This window comes from Astatotilapia calliptera, chromosome 11 (assembly GCF_964374335.1).
Source record: "Astatotilapia calliptera chromosome 11, fAstCal68.1, whole genome shotgun sequence".
In the NCBI taxonomy this organism is placed as follows: Eukaryota; Metazoa; Chordata; class Actinopteri; order Cichliformes; family Cichlidae; genus Astatotilapia; species Astatotilapia calliptera.
In genome coordinates this window covers 13,203,901-13,224,977 of record NC_137432.1, presented here as the reverse complement: position 1 = coordinate 13,224,977, position 21,077 = coordinate 13,203,901, and the positions used below count along the sequence as shown (strand labels likewise).

The window sequence follows — 21,077 nt, the reverse complement described above, 5'->3', positions numbered from 1 at the left end:
CTCGGTTGTTGCCTACAGGAAGTGAAGTTGCGAAGCACCAAATGCCTGCAGAGTTTTAAATCAGTGCAAGTGTACACTTTAGCACCTAGTTTTAACTGGCACATCAGCCTAAAGAATTGTCAGAATTACTACAACCATGTTATCTATCTAGAAAATGTTAATCTGTGTTTAAATGTTTCTCTCGCTCTCTCTTTTTTTTTCCAAGGCCCTGCATGATGTCTCGTCCTTTTACTCTAAGCTCCTGCTTTGTTGATGGCCATATTTGTTTACAGAAAGGTTGCTACATTGTCTAGAGATAGCTTTATCAGTGCTATGGAAATACCACATTATCATTCTCAGAGAGTATTCATCGCCAGTAGCAACAAAATAAGTATAACTATAAATTAATCAGAAGTCCAGCCCAGCGTCAGCAGCGGTTCTCATCCATGCGCCCGTCTATGCATCTATCCTTCCGCTCTCATCTGCCGTCTCTTGTTAATTAGTACGATGGGTCTTAAAACCTCTTGCCAGTCCATTCCCCTTTTGTCCCAGTCTGTTGCATGGCTGAGTTGAAGGCCTTATTATTTCCTCACAAAGGGAGCCTGGTGAACGGACATTAACTCCCGATTCAAACCAAATCACCACCATCCCAATTAGTAAGATTATAGCTGTCACAGTGCATGCCGAGTCAGCCTGCCTCACCTAACCAGAGGAGACTAATGAAGTACCGACAGCTGCTGTGAGCCATATATACACACCCACACACACATAGAGAGACACATACGCACAACACTTGCATGCGCGATATACATGCATATTCTGAACTTGCACACAGAGATGAGAACAAGTACAAACACTCACATGTATGCTGTAATGGCACACATATATATGGAATGATATACACATTCATGGCCAAACACAAACTTATCTTCTCCAGCTGTGGGCCCTTGACCTGACAAATGCAGTTTGTGCACATTTGAGCAGTGGGATGTGTGTAGAAGATATGAGCTTTGTGTTTGTGCAGCGAGGCTTTGTCAACAAGTCCAGTATTACTGCAGCTGTTTGCTGCTGTGTAAACGGAGAACAGCTGCAATCAAGCAGGCAGTGATGCACGGGGTGTGTGCACAGCTCAAGGAACAGGATCTTAAAGCCAATAAATATAAATCCATCAGAGAGATCATCTATCTGTGCATCTATCCTTCTATCAATTTAAATGTCTGTTTCTATAAATCTGTATCTCTCTGTTTCTGTTATTCCTCTGAAGCCAAACATTGGACTTTTTTTCTATCTTCAACTCCTTTCTGTGAGAGAATGCAGCAACAATAGTAGTGGCAGTTAGTGTTATGTGCTTCTTTCCTTTGGTCTGATGGATGTCTCTAGTGAATACAAAACTACCCCATCAAAGACTCCATCCTAAAAACGCACCATTCAGCTAGGCTTGCTCTTCATCGCAACGTAAAATCTTCAGCAGTGATGTCACTGCCCTGATTCCATACCTGTCATCTCTCTCTCATTTCCGATGGCTTAGAAGGAGAACACGTCCTATTTCTTTCAGCCGACAGAGACAAGACTAATGGAAACATAAAGGGAATTAGTGAGAGAGACAGCAACTTTTTTTATGATTTAATTCACAGACATGCATGATAGGTGGTGTGAGGTGGTGACACTGAAAGTACTGTATGTTCCTCCACAGAACAAAGGACAGAAGGTATATTTCAAGATAATGAAAAAGCATTTATCTCTAGAGGTCAAACTGTATTCATCATTTCTCATAGCCACAGCTGGTTGCGTTTTAATGCTAGCTCTGCTGATTTTATGGACAGAAAGCTCCTGGTGTCAAAATTATGAGAAGTATTGGTCCTCCAGGCTGTTGGCATGGTGACAACTGCTCATCGGTGCATTGTATGTTTTACGACTGGTTCCTGGAAGACTCAGGCATTATCCAGTTTGAGTCTAAGCCCTCTTTGTATTGTCTTCTGTCTGGCAGACAGGAACATTGCGTTGCAATTCACTGCCGTACAAACTTAAAAGGATCCATCTGAGAACGTACACACAGTCCGTGAGGTGGATGGCATCTTCGCCGTCTTGTTTTCATTGCTCAATGTCTGTTTTATCTCTCATTGCAGGTGACTCGACGGGCACCTGTGGGGATCCAGGCACACCTGCCCATGCCAGCAGGGAGGCAGGGAACTTCAAAGTGCGCAGCAAAGTGCGCTTTACCTGCGCAGTGGGACATACACTGTATGGCTCAGCAGAGAGGATCTGCTTCCCCAATGGGACCTGGTCTGGCAAACAGCCGTTCTGCAAACGTAAGAGAAACCTTTAAAATATCGCTTTGATGTTATGTATGAAACACGCTGGAGTCAAACTGAGAGCTAACACACAAATATTTCTTTACACAAAGGCACACATTTAAGCTCCTACAGATACAGAGGGAGCTGCGTGGTTCCATGAGGCCACGTACTGAATCCCGATAGTTTCTTGTCTTTCTGGTAGAAAGAAAAGAAACATGCAGCACTGAATATTACCAGATATCTGGTTTGAAGGGCTTTTCTTTTTTCAGCGATCAGACTTTATCCGTTTTAAACCTTATTTGGATTATACTGTAGGGTTATCCAGACAAAGTTCTTGAACCTCTGCTTTATGTCAAAGGGGCACTCCACCACATAAAGTTGGGTTTGGTTGTTGCAGGAAGCAGTAATCAACTGATGAAAAGGATTGTCTCTTTGGAGAGAGTCTCAAGTTTTAATATACAACTCATGTTACCAAAAAAGACGTGAAATAACCCTTGGGCTTACGATTTAAAAGACAATGGTTGCATTATGGGAAGGCCTGAAGCTTAAAGTTAGAAGAGAACTTCAGAAGTCTTTCAAAGTTTCTAAAAGTATAGTACAAATTGCTGTAAAGCCACTTTAAGCATTGTGCAAGTGCAAAATAAAGAATCAGCATCGGTTGTGGTATCCACAGTTTTCAAACAGGACGTGGCCTTTGCTTAAACACACAATGTATGCAACATATTGGCTGCATTCTAGCACATACAAAAAGATGGATAAATAGCTCTCTGCTGCAGTCTGGTATTTTCTGCCAGCACATGGTGCTGTGACTAGCTTCCAGATTGCAGCCGAAAAATTCATTAATTCTAGACACCTAAAGCCAAGTTCCTTTTGGATTGTGATAAATGAATCATTGTGGATTTTGAAGATATTAGTTCACAGAATGCCAGCTCTACATCTTGCATAAATTAGCCCCAGGGGTCAACCGGATATTGATGCAAATGTTTGACTGCTTCTCCGCTCCTCAGCTTACTGTCCACCAGCTTGGATGAGTGCCAGTGTCATTTTTAATATAATCAGCAAATGCACAGGTCCTCTGAACTACTCTGCCTTTCATTCCATCTCCTGACTTTCTTTCTTTCTTTTCCCCCCTTTCTCTAGCGTTCATTTCTCCAACACAGGCCCCTCCTCTTCTGATTTCTCTCGGTCTTAATCTCGTTGTCTAGCCATCTTCTCATCCCTATCTGCCATCTAACCCTCTTCCCTCTCATTCCCTCACTTTGTGTTCAACCTCTTCCTCCCTCTCTTTATTACCAAGCGTCTCTCTTCCACTAGCTTTTTATCTGTCCATCTCCCAGCTGAACTCCTGATTTAAAGATTACTTTAACTATCCATTCAACCGTCGGGAGTCAGGGAGGGGGACAGGAATTCACTGGAGCCTGAATGTGTTTCTGTGCTGTCTGCTTGTGATCTAAAACCCTGTCTCATGTTAAAGTCCATCCATTCATTATCCACAACCCCTTTACAGTCTCCGGAAAAACACTCAGTGTGGATATTCAACATGATATACATCTCACGTTGCCACGAGGGTCTGTTTTGTGTGTCTGTCATCGTGTCGATCTTGAATTATTAAAAAGAGGTGAGAAAAGAGGCTGCCGCACTTGATTTTTGGTAAATACACACAACAGCACATGCATACATTCTGTGGCTATATGTGCTCACGCATGTGTGTGTGTGCCTTTGCAGAACAGAGCTGTGAGCATGCTGGCAGTTGGTATGTTGGTATGTGGCTGAGTGATGCGTTTGCACCTCAGTGAGTTTCTGCGTATGCACACATGTTAATTGAGAAATCACCACCACACTTGCAACACGTCTGTCTCCTACTAGAATCACTATTTCACATTTTCCAGGCAATTAGGTGATTGAGAGAGCAGATCACTTTTGTAATTAGACATGATTTGAAGCAGAAGAAAAACACATGAAACAAACTGTCCTCTCTACTCTTCAGTGAAAAAAATGAGCAGATTTCAAAAACACTGAAAGGGATTCCTGAGTGGGGGGAAAAAAAAAATCCCAATCCCCGGTGCTTTTCTACCGCACTGGAAACATTTTTCTCCCTATCATAGGATTGCTCAGCCACATTTCAGCTTTATTATCATTATAAGTGCGCCCTGAGTCCTTAGCTGTAACTGTTCACATTACCCCCTCGCTTTTAGACAGCACTGCCATCACCATAGATGTACTGTAGGACTTGACAGTACACAAACTGCACTTTATTTACTGATGACTCATCAATACTGCGATAAGGTTTTGTGTACCACTGCATCAGTTCTGCTCATTAGCCTCTCTTAATAAAGCTCTATAGATTAGTTGTTCTTTACTGCTTTATTCACAGCTTCTCTAAAAAACAAAAAAACAAGCAGCAGTGCTTTCTTACGTCCCGTAATGGGAGGCACAAAGACATAATGAGGAACACAAGCCGAGGATTTCAGTCTGCCCTTTGCAGACTTTCCACCTGAGAGTTAATCAGACACAAGTCAAGAAACTGCAAACATACAGCAGGTCAAAGGCAAAACAGCAATTATTCCATAAATAAATATTTATATTCACAGTATAGTGCGTGAATATGTCCTTTCACAGCCATTTAATCCCCTCGGGACCTTCAGAAGTCATCTTGAAGCCACCTTCGGGGCTTCTAACCCACTGATATGGAAAATAGAAAATCCATTACTATTTTACACCTCTGACCTTCACATCCTGTCTTTTCTCCCCTGTATTGCAGCGGTACAGTGCGGGAATCCAGGTACCCCGGCTCACGGTCGTATTTCCCGTTTGGATGGCACAACCTTCTCCCATTCTATCGTGTATTCGTGTATGGAAGGATATTTCCTCACTGGTTCGCCTACACGCCAGTGTTTGGCAAATGGCACATGGTCTGGCACAGCTCCAAACTGCACAAGTGAGTTTTGCACACACAGACACATGAAAGGAGGATGTAGTTGTGTCTCGTAGTCATGGTGGATTTCTTTAAAAGGCCTCTCCGCTGCACAGCGTTCACACTTTCATTAGAAAATGAGAAGAAGAGCAGCTGTGTCAGTAGTCACTGTTAAAGGCTATGCTGTGATCGGTGTCTGATCAATAAGATGTGGTCAGGCATAGTCCAGATTCTGTCACTGCGGTGAACAGGGAACACACATCTTAGGGATTTCAGTGTTGCTTCGTTAATCACATTTAGTTCAGTCACACTTAAGTCTGGCAGTCGTTGAATTTGTTACTCAAGAACTAGAACACACGCGCACACAAAGAAAAAGTTAGAAAATAGGACAAGAACGATTAGGCACTCCTCTGGGTGTGATGGGTAAACACAAATTCAATGTGGAAAAGGATGATCAGCACAATAATGCACAGCGAATGTACTGTTAGCATAGCAGATTGAATCAGCAGCCAGTCTCGTTCTTTGTATAATGTATGATCAAGTTGAACACGATGGACATTGAACCTGATGTTGTGCCCTCTTTCATCTGAAATCACGTGTGCCGGGAGCGCTGCTGAAATATATGATATCGATTAAGACAAATCTCTTTGAGCCTGTTCGCCCAGTGAAGCATCAAAGATGTCAGGCAGTTTTTATTGTCTGGATCTTGGCAAATGAGCCTCAGAGTAATTAAGAAGTATTCCAATCTATATTCAGTTTGCATCAGGATGACTTTGAAACAAAATTACACATTGTTCTTCTCTCTGAAAGTCCCCATATTCTCTCTTCCTTATTCTTTTTGCTTGTTATTGAATGACAAGAAAAAGATAAATGGTGTGGATGTAATTTTCAATTCTGGATTGAAATGGGTCTCTGGAGAGAGATGCACAGGGAAGGAGTGAAGAAAGCGAACGACTGGGGAAAAAATGGGTTTGAATAATAATGATCAAACGTGCAGTAAAGCAGAGGAGCTTTCTTAGCTCTTTTTCCCACTTTGGAGCGTGCTCATCCCCAAACTTCTTCTCTTTTGTACTATCACTTCACATTAAAGTTTAGTGGTCAGTTCAGGGACATCAACACTTAGGATGCCAGGATTGGCTCACTGTGCCTTCATTAAGGAGGCAATCATTTTCACGGTTCATGGGTAATCGATCATGTAGGTTACCAGATCAAAGTCACACAACACTCTCAAGGGGAGAGAGAAAAGTTTGAACTTTATTTTTTTCTCCCCACAAACTCTTAGCGGATGATACATGAAATTTATAGAGCATGTTCAGAAATTAGCAAATGAGATGAAGTGTATTAAGGAAAGAGAGTTGCTCAGTGAATTGTGAACTAAAACCATAAAAGCACTTTGTCAAATAAATGGCGAACAGGGATTTTTTTTTAAAGTGAGAATATTTGCCGTTTAATACACTCTAATTCAGTTGATTTCTCTGCTATCATCATATTTTCGCTTCTCTTGTCTGTGCGTTTCTCTGTCAGTTTAAGTGTAGTATTGGATTCCCCAAGTGGTGCAGAGGGATTACTGTACATGAAGGCATTTCTGAAGCGATCCGTTTCTTCAAATTGGAGTTCTTTTTTCCTAAGTAGCTAAAATATACTAAGTAATTGGTCGGCTCACATTGCTTTAGAAAAAGAAAATCAGTGATATAGCATCATGTGTCACTTCTTGGTCTTCTTCTACTACTTCTTCTTTCGGCTGCTCCCTTTAGGGGTCACCACAGTGTATCACCTGCTTCCATCTCAGCCTGTCCTCCTTGTAGAATCTGAGTATATGTTACTAACGTTCCCAAAGTATATCACAGTACAGAAAACAATATTAAACTTTCAAGAAGCAAGAAAAAAATGTTCATGAAGATTTACTGGAAGCAGCTTATTGACTTAATTTCTCACAGCAAGTAAGTGCACTGAAAGAAGCTGCATAGTTAAGTTAAATTGTTGAAGTCGGTAGCCTGCAGCTGTTGTGCACTGTGCTTGCTTAACTTGAGTTTTCACTTCCCATAGATAGACATGCATAATTAAAGATTTACAACTGTATACACACATTGTTTCCTCTTTCTTTCTGCGCCTTTCTTCTGGAAAGATGACTTTTCCACCTCCTCACAAGATGGTCACCTGACACCGGCTAAAATCTTTATGAGCTGTCCTTGATTTATGCCAGCAGCTTCTGACATGGGTTTGAAGAGATGTGCCATGCTTAATTGAAGATAATGTGTAATTTTGGTGGCTTCAAATGAACTGTGCATATAAAATGTGGCAACACAAAATATGCAGTGAACATTCATATATACTGTGCATAATCTTAGTACAGATTCAGAAACCCAGGTGTAATCCAGACCATAAGCATATGTGACGCAGCATGTGAAAGCCATGCTTTCTTGTATTTGTTGCCTGAAATTTGTAGAATAACATGCAAAAAACAGGTTTTATTTATCATTCTTTGTCAATGACTTTTTATCTTGAAGATGTCAAACTGTGTCTGTTCTTTGAGTTATTGTGATTCAGTAACAATGCAGATAGATAAATACTCACTCGTACAGATACAGACACTTATAATGGCCACCTCATCAGTGACTGTATTGTCATGTGTGGAATTCTGGCCAATTGCCGGGTGATGGGTGCTTGTAATGACATCTCCCGCCTGTGACATGGATGATGCAACCATGAGTAGTAATCAGAGGTGGGACCAAGTCATTGTTTTGCAAGTCTCAAGTAAGTCTCAAGTCTTTATCCTCAAGTCTCAAGTCAAGTCTCAAGTAATGTCAGGCAAGTCAGAGTCGAGTCTCAAGTCACTGGTGTAAAAGTCCGAGTCAAGTCACAAGTCTGAAACTTTGAATTTCAAGTCCTTTCGAGTCTTTAAAAAAAAAAACAACGAAAAAATAATGTTGCAGTTATGCTAAATGTAAATATTAGACCATGTAATTTTAAAATCTGTGTTTTTCTCAACACATGACAAAATAGTGAACTTAGAAAATATACACAAATTGTGAAATTGCACCTCTTTAAAATGCAGCTCAATTAAACCTAGCTCCAAGAATAATTTTCACCGACAGTTCTGAGATAAGCTGCATGTTATTCTTGGATGCGGTTGTAGGACCAGCTTTAAAATCGCATGACAAAAATATCATACACATTAAAAAAAACTGTATCACCAACGTAGCCTGGACAACATTTGCTAGTTAGATGAAGTCAGCTATCTCATCTTAGCATATTTATATGCATATTTATAATTATACGCTTCTTGGAGTGAGCGCATACACTCATGAAGTTTAGTAACTTCAGGTCACTGCAACAAGCCCAGGTACAGTTTACCGACGGATGGGTGCAGGACCTTGAACTGCACCGTGTAGAACGAAAGACCATCGTACGTATCATAAGTTTACCAGTCTCACAAATCGTCGTCATAAATACACATTCGTTAACCGTTTATTAATAGGACCTTTGAGCTCAACGGTAGTTAATTAGTAGTGGAAATAATTTCTGGTAGCATCACAGAAATGTAGCAGTGACAATAATACTGTATGCTGTAATCGTACTGGGCAATTAGTGATACAAAAAACCTGTTTTATCCTGTGAATAAAGTATATGTTTTTGTCAATGTACCATAATAACAGAAGCGAAACGCAATATTGTGTCAGGACAATTCACTATTTATGCACAATAAACAAAGGAGCATAGCGCGACAATTTCTGTTCAGCGCCAGACTTGCTTGTAACCTATATCACTAATTATGTTATGAAAATGACGTATTAACTACTACAAAACACTGACCTTCGTGTAAATGCTTGGAGCAGACTAACCTGTGAGCTGGAGTGTTCTGGGACGTTATATTTGATCTTTGAATGGCTGCAATCCAGACCATCCGTCGCGTCTTTGTTACTTCGGAAACATGGCTCGAACAATTTCTCTTCAACGAGGTAATCCGATAACAACCGATCTCTTTACCCGTCGGCTTCCCGTGGCTGTCATGCGACCGGCTATTGCAGTTAATAATACAACAGCTTCTTGACATTTTTGTGTTTCTTTTTATCGCTGTGTAACTGATTTTAATTGAAAGCCTGCGTGCGCTAGTACCGCTTGCCACGAGTTCCCAGAATCCTTTGCGGTTCTACCCGTGAATGACGTCACATTTTCAATCTCTATATAATATGCATGTTAAATTTTATATTTGGGGTAAAATATCAAGTCTTTTCAAGTAAACCGGTTCAAGTCCAATTCAAGTCCCAAGTCATTGGTGTAAAAGTCCAAGTCAAGTCACAAGTCTTAGAACATTTTTTCAAGTCAAGTCTAAAGTCATAAAATTAATGACTCGAGTCTGACTCGAGTCCAAGTCATGTGACTCGAGTCCACACCTCTGGTAGTAATGCCCCTAAGTAGTATTTAGGAAAACCAGTGGTAATATCTTGTGTAACCACCAGGGGGAGCAGTGTGGAGCCGCATTGCTTTAGAGCACAGGTGTCCAACTCCAGGCCTCCAGGGCCGGTGTCCTGCAGGTTTTAGACGTGTCCTTGGTCCAACAAAGCTGATTTACATGGCTAAACGACCGAACAAGCTGGACAGATTATTGCTGACTTGTGTTTCTGAACATGAAAGCATTGCTAATGTTCTTATACAAAATGAAAATTTTAAATTGAAATTTGAACTCACTGCGATTGCGCAACAATATGTTTAAGTGTGTGTATTTCTGTCAGAAATATTTGGCACTTTTTTCTGAATATTTTTGATAATTAATGAGTGAAACACTGGGTGTAGGAGTGAACCACAACGATTTGGCACTGTGCTTAAAACTATTGGTAATTCTCGCCAGTTATGCTTTCCAAATAAATTAACAGTCATAGCATATGCATGCTTTCTCAAGTTGTCTGCAGCTAATCTTGGTCTATCACCTTTGCGATTTATATTAATACTCTAGTTTAAAACTTTTGTGCTCTGAATGGGACACTCCAAGTCCAACAACTGGTACATGTCCTGCAAATAAATGTCCAACAGGCAGCATTTATTTATTTAGTTATAGGAAAAACTCCATATGCTGAGAAGTAACAGTTATTGTTGTTCAACCTGGTCTTCATGAGTGACCATTGAAACAGCACTCTGCCCCCATAGGATATGATTTATTTTATCAACTAAGCAATTGGGAGATTATCAACAGCTGATACCTATTTTATACATTTTCTATATTGTTTCTTGTGATTGTGCGATCAAAGATCATCATCATCATCATATGAGCCCTCAACCTGAATGTAGAGAAAAACCACTCAAAATGTATGGAAAAGAACCATCTGGATGCTGATGATAAATAAATAAATAAATAAATACACACTTTGAAAAAAAGAACTTGTAAAAATATGTTATGCAGTAAATTGCTGGGTGTGAACCACCTGCATTTTTTTAACTATCCATCCATGCTCCACGCATCTCTGATAAATCGCTGCAGTAATTTTAAGGGTAACTTTTACAGACAGCGGATTCCTTTGTCACAATAAGGTGATCGTTCAAACAGCTCTCTCACCCCCCCACCCCCCCTCAGAAGGCCAATGACTGCAAAAAAACTCTGGCCAAAGATCCGCTGTAGGCTGTTTGTGATTTTAACACATATAAACAGTATCCCAGGAATCACTGACAGCAGGTATTTACACAAAACTGGTACAAAAACAATCATTTTCTTTGTATTTTCCTGAACCAGCCCCCCCCAAAAATGCTATGCAGCCCAAACAGCTGATAAGTTACACACACTCTGCAGTTGAGTAAAGAGGCGTGTTTATAGTGGAAAGTAGACGCTCCCCAGGAGAAGAAAAGGTGGATGCCTAGCTTCTGACATTCAGCTGAGAGCTCGCTGTGAGTTAACAGTCAGCCGGCTGACCTCTGGTTGAAAGCGGCAGTTTTCAGTGGCTATATCTGGAGCATGTATATTAAATAGTAAATATCTAACTAATAACTAATAATTTATTTGACATTAATTTCGAGAGGATGATAAATCTTACTAGTAAATACTAAACTTTATTTAATAAATAAAAGCGGCAGCACTCTTGACTTAGGGAATGGCTGGTGTAAGCCTATCTGAAGTTGAGTATTTTTCACATTTCCTGTCAAATATCACACAGGCAAATTTTTGTTCAGACAGTCAATATTACCAGAAAATGAACCTTACATGCTTTGGTGAGACCCAGATGTTATCTTTCCTCCACAATGCACCACAGAAAAGCTTGTCCTTGTAGTGTAATTACTACATTATTACATGAGTAGTCAAATATCATAGGGCTAAATTCTTAGAATTCGAAACATGGTTTACGTTATCTGACTTAGACTGGAAGTTGATGACAAGTTTAATAAGTAGTAAGTTACTGTGTGCAGAGCCACAGAACCACTTTGGGTGAGGAATATTATGACAACTGCACATTAAACATCAAATGTATCAGTACCAGCTCCACTGCAGTTTATTCTTTGTCAGATTATGATATTTGGGGCAGGAATCTGTAAGAAGGATGCAGTACGGCATTGCTTCAGTTAACAGAAAAAGCACACAACAAATGACTATACATGCCAAACAAGCATAAAGGGTGCTGTTGTGGTTTTATGTTAATTTTCAAAATAAATGAGACTAGATTGTTCACATAGTGACATCAGTTTCAATCTCGTAAAATGAAGAATCCAGCTTTTCCCATGTGTTCTGTCAGAATACAAAGCTGGTTTTACCCAGGAAGGAAATACATCTCCAAGTGCTGAATTCCTTGGCAATAACCAAAAATAAACAAACAGAAATTAATTTAAGGGTGGAGGCGTTAGCAGTGACAGCCATATGCATCAAACTGACTTCTTACATTAAGGTGAACAAGTCAGGAAAGATTTTGTAATAAGTATGCACAAATTAGAGCCTCCGAGATGAAACGAGGGCTATGAAAAAGCAATCAAATAAAGGCTGGCAACTATAATTTCATCAGCGGTAGCACTGGGTTAAGACCTGACAACATACTGGGCCAACACTCAGCCATCTGTTTACTTTGGAGAAATTGTGCCATGAAAAGAAGCCAAGAGTAGGGATATGAAAAGAAGAGACTGCACAAAATACATTATTATTATTTTTATTAGTTCCTCTGCTGATTTAGACAAATTATATAACTAGAGTGGCGTAATCTAGAATGGAGAAGTGCAAGTAAACATTACGATTACTGTTAGTAGTATTATGACAATGTAGGTGTCACTTAGTCTTATGTCATGTGCACAGCAAACTGGCAATGTAGCTATTCCTTATTTTCACATAACATTATGTCAGATGCCTGGAAATCATTTTTAGTTATGTTAATGCATCGAACACTTAAGAGGCCAACGAATACTGTGTTCCTTAGACGGCATCTAAAAGAGCTGCTTTATAAAATAATGATTCATTGTTACTTTATTACTGTCCACCTATCATTTATTTGTCACGTGGGCTTTTAGAAGTCATTTGAGAAACTGCTTGTATGTTGCTTTCAGTTACAAAATTATTACATTCAGACTAAAACCTCAGTGTATCTAAAAGTATCATTAAAAACCCCACGTCACTATATTCTGCTCTCAGCTCCCATTCAGGACATCCAATGGAAGTAGCTTTCTTTTTAAGAACTTAAGGATTGTAATGAAATAAACTGAATCTCAGTTTTCTGAAAAGTCCAAGTAAGCAACTTTTGTTACAAACATAAATTCACATAAATGGTGGCTGTATGCACCTTTTGGCTTGTGAAGCTGACTCTTAAAGCCCAAAGGTGGGGATTCTGACTTCCACTATCTTGATATTTTGTAGCAGAATGCAACAAGTAAAGAGCTGGATGCAAAAACCGAGGGAAATGGTACACACCTTTTCATTCACAGTGTTGACCAGTTCAGATACCTAACCTGTTTTACCTTCCTTTTTGATTGCAAATGGGAAATATTTTACAAAATAAATGTTGTATGAAATGTGACTTAAAACTATAATTATGACCAAAAACACTCCAGGGAAGTGTTTACTGAGGTCATAGTTCAAGGGAAGTGTGCTGTCTTTTTCCTTTGGGATAGATAAGTCACCCCATGCTCTCCATTAGAAAGAAAGCAGATTCAAAGTGTTCACTGGCTTCACTATTCAGATCCAGAAGCCACACTGGTAGCCTCATCGATTACAAAGACCAGCTGAAATACAAACAACATAGAAGAAAAGTACTTTTATGTATCTGTAAAACTGCAGCCAAGCTAGTTTTTCCAGTAATTCTTTACAGATAAATGTCCCTCAGAGGTGAATTGCTACTCTCTACTCTCTCATGTCCAACAGCTCATTACAGACCTGCCAAATCACACAAAAGGCAATACCCTGATCAGTCATACTTAAGTTGAACCAACGTTGCTTCTGGCAATTCACGACTACACAGAACAATTTGATTCATACGAGTGAAAGAATACTCAGAACCAATTAACATTTACCAGTCACGAACATATAACTACCGACTAGCTGGTGGCAAACACGCAGCGTTAAGTTTTTTGTGTTTTTTGTGCAGACATCTCCTGTTCTTGTCACTGTCTTGGGTATGAATTATGGGTCGAGGTGTAGCAATGATCATCATGCACAGCTGTAAATGTCACAGATATTTCAGTCATTTGATAAAATATTAGTATGACCGCTGTATCATTATTAAACCTGAAAAGAATAATCCTAACCATGATGAAGTACACAGTGATGTCGCAGTGGCACAAATAAATGCAAGATTAGGAAAAGAACTAATGATTAATGATACAAAGGAAGACTAAAAATAGAAATGTTGCTTTATGTTTCATGTTGAAGTTCACTCCACACCATTAAGGATGATTTCTGATGCAGTGCTTATTTTTTACTACCAATGGCAGTGATCACCTGTGGCGATCCCGGTATCCCAGCAAATGGACTCAGGTTTGGCGACGACACCACAGTGGGCCAGAATGTGACATTCATGTGCCAACTGGGGTATGTGATGGTGGGAGGGGACAACTCTTTCACCAGGACCTGCACCAGCAATGGGACGTGGAGTGGAACCATGCCAGCATGTCAAGGCAAGTACCTCCCACAGATACGCATTTCTCCTACACTGTATCAAAGACTTGCTGCGGTGGACGTTCAACCTTGATAACCATCAGACAGCGTTGTAACAACCTTGGCATGCCAGCACACTGTCACGCACAATCTAAAGTGTATGCTTACATCCAGAGATCTAATGAGATTAGCAAGAAAGGTGACACAGGCTTCCTGTGTAGTCAGATACTGCCATATACTCCTCACTTAAGCGCACTGATAATGCAAATGGCAATGACACTGAAAGACATAAACCTATTTGCATAATAAGGTGCATATATTTGAAACGTACACATCCACACATAGAAATAAAGCCATTTTTAATGTGTTTCTCAAAATATCACCCATTTAATGCAAAAATCTTGCTACTTTTTATGCTTCACTGTCTATGGCCACATTCTCAGCTGGATTAAAAAAAAACTATATATCTCCATCTATGATGATTTCATCCCCCAGTCTAGAGTTGCACCTGTGAATGCAAAGAGCCGATGCTAAAAGTTCTCTGACACCTGGTGATGGATGGCTAATAAGTCCTCTCCATCACCACAAGGATACCTCTAATTGTACCCCAACAGTTAATCACTGGAGTCCTCTCCCTGAAGTTTGTGCCCATTCTACTCTATGATTAACATCAAAGTTGGAAAATCCAGGAAGAGGACTTAGCTGTTGTACGCCCATCAGCGATACATCACTCCGTGATTTATGACGCCTGAGTGGAGGCATAGATTAGCATTTCTGCGCTTGACACTCAAAAGTAAGTATTGCAGGGAAGATTAACTTGTGCAGCGAACAGCTCAAGAGTACACCAGGAAGGGGAAGAGCCCACAAGGCTAATAGGGGCTCATTGTTGCTAAGGAACTGTTCCCAGGCTGCTGTCTCAGTTACAGTGAAGCAGGCCTCTTGAGGTAGACGAAAGGACAAATGAAATGAAATAGGCAGGTTGTGAGAGGTTCAAACCTCCTTTGAGTTTGTTTTTTGTGTTTCTACTTGTAACCCATATATAAGACTTTTTGGGGGGGGATCCAAAGATAGTTAAGCTCATAAGTAGCTGTTTAAGCCAGGCTACTTCTTGCCCTACTAATCTTCTCAACCTTGTCTTGAAGATTAAAAAATTACAAAATTCAATCTGACAGTAATTGTAATATTTTATTAGTGCTATTCAATATTAACGTGCCGTGTTCTGGGGTATTGTACGGTGAAGCTGTTGGTTGAATTGATGGTCCCACAGCTGTTTAAACTGGGAGAGAAAAGAAGACAGAGGGCAATGGGTGTATATGTGCAAGTGTATAACCCTCATGTGTGTATATTAAAAGTGTGTGACATTGCTAACCTCTGAGCGCTAATCCTTGACAGCTACCGCAACCGCTCAGCCTCTCGGTCCTCGATCCGGTTACGCTTAATGGGGGTGGCGTGGAAAGGAGCAAAACCCCAGAGCTTAGGCCTCCTCATCACACTCGCTCACACACCGCTGTGCCTGAATACAATCACACGGGGGCATTCAATTACAGAAGTGTCTCTCTCATGCATACGTAGACACAGATGATTGCACACTCACGTTTTCTCCCAGCGCTGCCACTGCCTGAATGCTGTCAGCTCCCACTGACCTGTATGCATTAGTCAGTGAGCCACAAGGTCCTCCTGCCTCTGTCTCTCAACTGCCTTCGCTTTTCCGATAGCACTTATTTCTCTCATGGGATAAATGAATAAAAGAAAGGCAAGAGAGAGAGGACTTTGATTACTAAGTGGGTGCTCAACATTAATTTTCCATTCCTCGGTGTGGATGGGGTATAAAGAAGGAGTACAGACGTTTTATGCTTTGCTTTCCCCCTGTCGCCGTGTTCTTCCTGTCCTTTGGTCTCTTTCTAAGACTATCTAGGGCAAGCAATAGAAAAGCACACTGGTAATCATACGTTTTTTTATCATCACTCTCCCTGACAGCCTACGCAGTGGGACATCTCAGAAAAGGACTGGAAAAATATCTGTTTTCTTTTCTTTCATGTGAAACTAAAAACAATGCCTATTTTTGCACAAGTTTTTTTTGTTTTGTTTTTGGTTTTTTGTTGTTCATTTTTCACGATTGGGTTTAAGTTGAAGGTGCTTGCAGTTCACTCAAGGTGAGCTGTTTTAAAGTTCTCACACCTGGCATCTGTCACCTTGTCATAGATTTTGGATGATTGTGCCACAGGAAACTGAGTTAGTATTCTAAGAAAGGGAGGGGGACGAGGGGAAAAAAGTGAGAGGAAAGCCAAGAGGAGAAAAATTGAGACAAAGAGGTTTTGCATGTGCCAAGCCTGGGCATAAATTTGCACTTAGTGTATGAGCATCAGTTTTAGCCACAGCGTTTGTGTATGATGACGCATCCTAAGCCTTGCCCGGCAAGGATTCAGTTTGAATCCCGGGTTTGGCATGTTCAGCTAAGAGGCACTAATGCTGCTTAGAACTACTTACGAAAATGGGGACACTCTCTGCTTTTTTTAAAGCAAGTAATTTCAGATGCAGTGCTTACAGGATTAGAAGACCTAGTCTTCTAATCTGTGTAAATTGCCTACTTGCACACGTGCACTCATACATTTTCTATAACCCCCCCCCCCCCCCTTTCGTGTCTTTTACACAGATACACCGTAAGATCACTGAAATACACACGCAAACCTGCTTTTTACTTTACAGCCTCCAGCTACACATTTTAGTGAGATAATTCAGAATGAAGTGCCCCTTTTTTCCCAGAGCAACAACTTGGAAATCCCAAACTGAAGGCACTCTTTACTGATTCATTAACTTCAAAGGGAAACAATTTTAAGTGAACCTGTTTCTCCTTGAGAAACAAAATTACGTTAACAAACAAAACATTAAAAAACAGATTGGAGCACGAGAAGGTTTTTTGCTCTTATTTTTATTCTCTATTCACCGTGGCCTAAATACTGTTCTGATTATAGCACACTTCATATATACTGTATATGCTGCTGCAAAATGTCCATATGGAAATCATTTTGGATCTGCTGCCAACTGAGAACAAAAAGACAGTTCCACCTTTGAGAGGATGTGTGAATATCCCACAGTGGCTTGCTCCACATTTACTGTAATTTGTTGTGCAGAGAATGAAAAGTTGCGCTAACGAGGCAAGGAAGTTGTCCGTCATGTGCCTGCCTTCTATCCCCGCGTCACTCTCATGTCATAACTTGGATAATTGTCACAACTTTTTGATTTTTGAATTGTGAAAATAAGATGAAGAGAATTAAAGGCTTCTCTGTCAGGGAGCCATATGTAACAAGCACGCATGTATTTTAAATATAAACGAATCAATTGAACTTGCCACAGTTGAAAGATTCGGATAAGGCTCGACTTCAGTTTGCAGATGTTTGTTCAAGTGTTTAACCAAACACAAGAATGCCAGAAAGAAAGAAGGGAGAAAAAGACTTGGGGGTAATGATGGGTGCTGAGGGAGGATAGCAGTGGTATAAAGCAACAGCACTAATTTATTCACATCTCTAAAACCCATATCCCATCTGCGTCCCCACGGGTTCATCTCCAAGTGTGTCAGAACAAACTCTGAGCTTTATTATGCATTCATTTATTACATTTGTTGAGCTGAAAGTTTACGGCTTACACAGACGCAAGATGCCCCCCTCATTTTGCACAGAAATTATTCTGTATTCTCCAAACAGAAATCGCTCACAGTCAAAACACAGACTATTTCTCTGAGCTAAAGACCTCATTTTCAGCTGTAATCCACACTATGCAGAATGGTGAATTAGTGCCACCTCTGCTGCTTTTAATTTGATGCTTTTGGTGTAATGGGGTTTTGGTCACTGCATTGACCAGTTTTAACCTGACTTGGTTTTTAGTTTTTTTTTGTTTGTTTTTTTAAATAAAGGTCTCTAGGAAACATTTTAACCATCAGTATATGAATAGGATGATAAAAGCTTATATTTCTTGGATGAAAAGTGAGTGTATTACTGTGTTTACTGTGTGTTTACATCCATCTTACGCCATCTTAACCTCAGTGCAATTAATATTTAGCAACATTTCAATTTGAAATGTAAGATTCAGTACATGTGTAGCCATATTCTTGTAAATACAGATTAATCACAGTAGTTGTTTGTCTGTTCTCCTTGAGTTACATTCAGCAGCCATTTTGGTTGCTGAATGTAACTCACCTTTGCTGTAAGGCAGAAGAAAAACAATCTTTCCTCAAGGTTTCGTTTGACCTCTCCTGCTGGCATCTAAGGCTACTAAACCCAATATTTTCAAGTCACAACATTTTCTTGTTGTAAGTTATATTTTAGCTGAGAGTCTTCGTTTGCAAAATACCTTCTTCCAGCAAATATTCAGACTATGTCAGAGAGTGAACCATAGATGATTCCAGTAAACTATCAAAGACTATATTCTATCTATAACTCTAAATACTTCAAATTTGCTTTAGACCCTCAACTATTACAGAGGGTGGCGGTACACACTAATCATCGATTCTCCCCCTTAAAATCAGAGAGTGTCAGAATGGGAAGGTGAACTATTTCCTATTTTTTTAGTTCTGACGATTTTGCTGAGATTTGAAATTTGAGTCTTGCCCTCTTTTAAGCATTGCACTCAAACTTAATTCGTTCTGATTTGTGCTTTGAATATACTCTGATGCGTCTGTGACCTGCGTATCCACTCTATCCCTACAGTGGTCACCTGTCCTACACCCCCATCCATCCCCAACGGCCTCCTTGAGGGCTCAGTCCTGGAGTGGGGAACCAGCGTGAGTTACACCTGTTTACCCGGCTATGAGCTGTCTTTTCCTGCTGTGCTAACCTGCACAGGGAACGGGACATGGAGCGGAGACTTGCCTCAGTGCTTGCGTGAGTCATCGTTTCCTACGTTCATTCATGCCCACAGTGCCTTCAGGATGATTGTAATGTACAGGAAGTCTCTCTATGTTTAGACTGAAATAAACCAGATGACATTTCTGAGACTGTCAGAAACTCGGTGATTCCAACAGTGAGCTTAATTGGACTGTTTTTGCCCGTTTTTAACCATTATCAGGCTTATGATTTTTGACTCTTAAAATAAGTCTTGCATCCTATTTGAGTTTCCAGACAGCTCTATACCTGCATATAATTTTGTTTCTCACATGCATTACATTAGTTTTAAGTTGTGCCCTCCAAGGCAAAATCCCGTATACACCACTTTTGCTGCTTTAAAAGGTTACTTCAAGTTAATGAAAGTCAAGGAATTTTGCTTAAGGATCATACAAATGAAATGAGACAGTCTGGCAGAGATGCAGAACAGAGATTATATCTGATCTCCTAAGTTACAACATCAGGGTCTTTTTTGTAAGCATTCAATCATACTTAACCCTTAAACCACTTAAAGTAAATTAAAAAAAAAACATATTTCTTAAATGAAGGCTGGAAAAATGCAAAGAGGAGTTGGACGTTAGATCCTGCCCGTTTCTGAAGACGTAAATAAATATTTCATCATTAGCACGTGAAAACGAAGCTCTTATTTGGATTTTGATTAAATGAAAAGTGAATTGACCTCTAGCCTAAGTAACAAAGCTACAATATTAACGATGAAGATGATGATGATCCGAGCACAGCCACAAGTGACGTGTCGGGTGCGTCTTACTACATTAAGACCTTTCTCTGAATCATCTTTGCAAGCATAATAATAACCTCTGGGATGCATGACTGCTCAAGAGTGTCTCGCTGTCATCTGAATCATTCCTGCATTGTATCAGTCAGACAGAAATGAAATATCAAGAAGGCTAGAGTACTTGCATGCATTTGCTTCTCTCTGAATATCAGTCAGGACTAAGTAGAATAAAACAAAAGCCACTAAAAATAATCCTGCTCAAACCCTTCAAGTGCCGCTGTTTTGTTTGAAGTATCGCCACTTTAACTGCTGAATATAGGCAGTCCTTTTCGTGCTGAGTGAAGTGCTGAATTTTGCATCCTACAAATTAAATATTGCAGCCCTCGTGTGCAAGAAATCTCTGCCGTCAGATACTCGACTTTCTATTAGGTATAGCGTTTTATTGTGTATACAGTTACTTTGGCAAGGTTTTGAATTAGAGGAAAATTGGGATGTTTGTAGTATTTCATTATCACATGTTGGATCACAACAGACTGAACCTATAAAGCCCCCTGAGCCCATTTGAAAATAGTGCATTTGCTGCTGTGCTCTCTTGTAATTGATGCTGATGACAGAGTTCATTGCTTGTGGCCATCTTCAGTCAGGCGAACGCGGGCCCATTTGGGTACTTAGCTTCTGAAATGCAGCTGACAGACTGCTCGTGTTTGTGGCCACGCTACTAGAAGCATAGTACCGCTTGTAGCCATTTGCTGTACTCAGTGGCCACATAGCAGTCATTTACTGTAAGTCAGTATGCGCGCTGCTTTCTGATTTATACCCTGCTTAACTGAAAACGACCATATTTGTGCGCCATGCCCTGATAGTGCTCTAGCAAAGCTGAGTAACCAAATGCATGTTGTATTGAGGTACGCTTGTATCTTTGTTTGCCTGCTAAGAGTAAAACATGTCGCCTGTTCGTAAAATGGATAAGGTTCCACCTGATTAATGTCTGGAAGTTGTCTACTCCAATTATGGTGAGCGGAGTCATCCCTCAGCACACTACAATCATTTTTCCACATCAGCTACCCCAAAACAACCTCCCGCAGCAACGTGAGTGAGTAACCTTTATGTTCCATGATACTGTTAAGTGTATCTGGGCAGAGAATTGTTTTTGAATTGGTAATTATATTTAATAGCCCTATCACTCACAACGCAGAATTCATGCTTTAGTGATTGTGCTAAA

At 40.2% G+C, this 21,077-nt stretch overlaps 1 protein-coding gene across 1 annotated transcript in view; it reads left to right on the top strand.

The window, feature by feature from the left end:
• The window catches only part of LOC113032123 (CUB and sushi domain-containing protein 3-like), a 167,926-nt gene that overhangs the window by 126,855 nt on the left and 19,994 nt on the right, over nucleotides 1–21,077 (top strand). Inside the window, exons 53-56 of the mRNA XM_026184798.2 lie at nucleotides 2,106–2,288; nucleotides 5,035–5,211; nucleotides 14,080–14,262; nucleotides 18,946–19,119. Coding sequence (XP_026040583.2) covers nucleotides 2,106–2,288; nucleotides 5,035–5,211; nucleotides 14,080–14,262; nucleotides 18,946–19,119 — 717 coding nt within the window. The remainder of the gene's footprint in view (nucleotides 1–2,105; nucleotides 2,289–5,034; nucleotides 5,212–14,079; nucleotides 14,263–18,945; nucleotides 19,120–21,077) is intronic.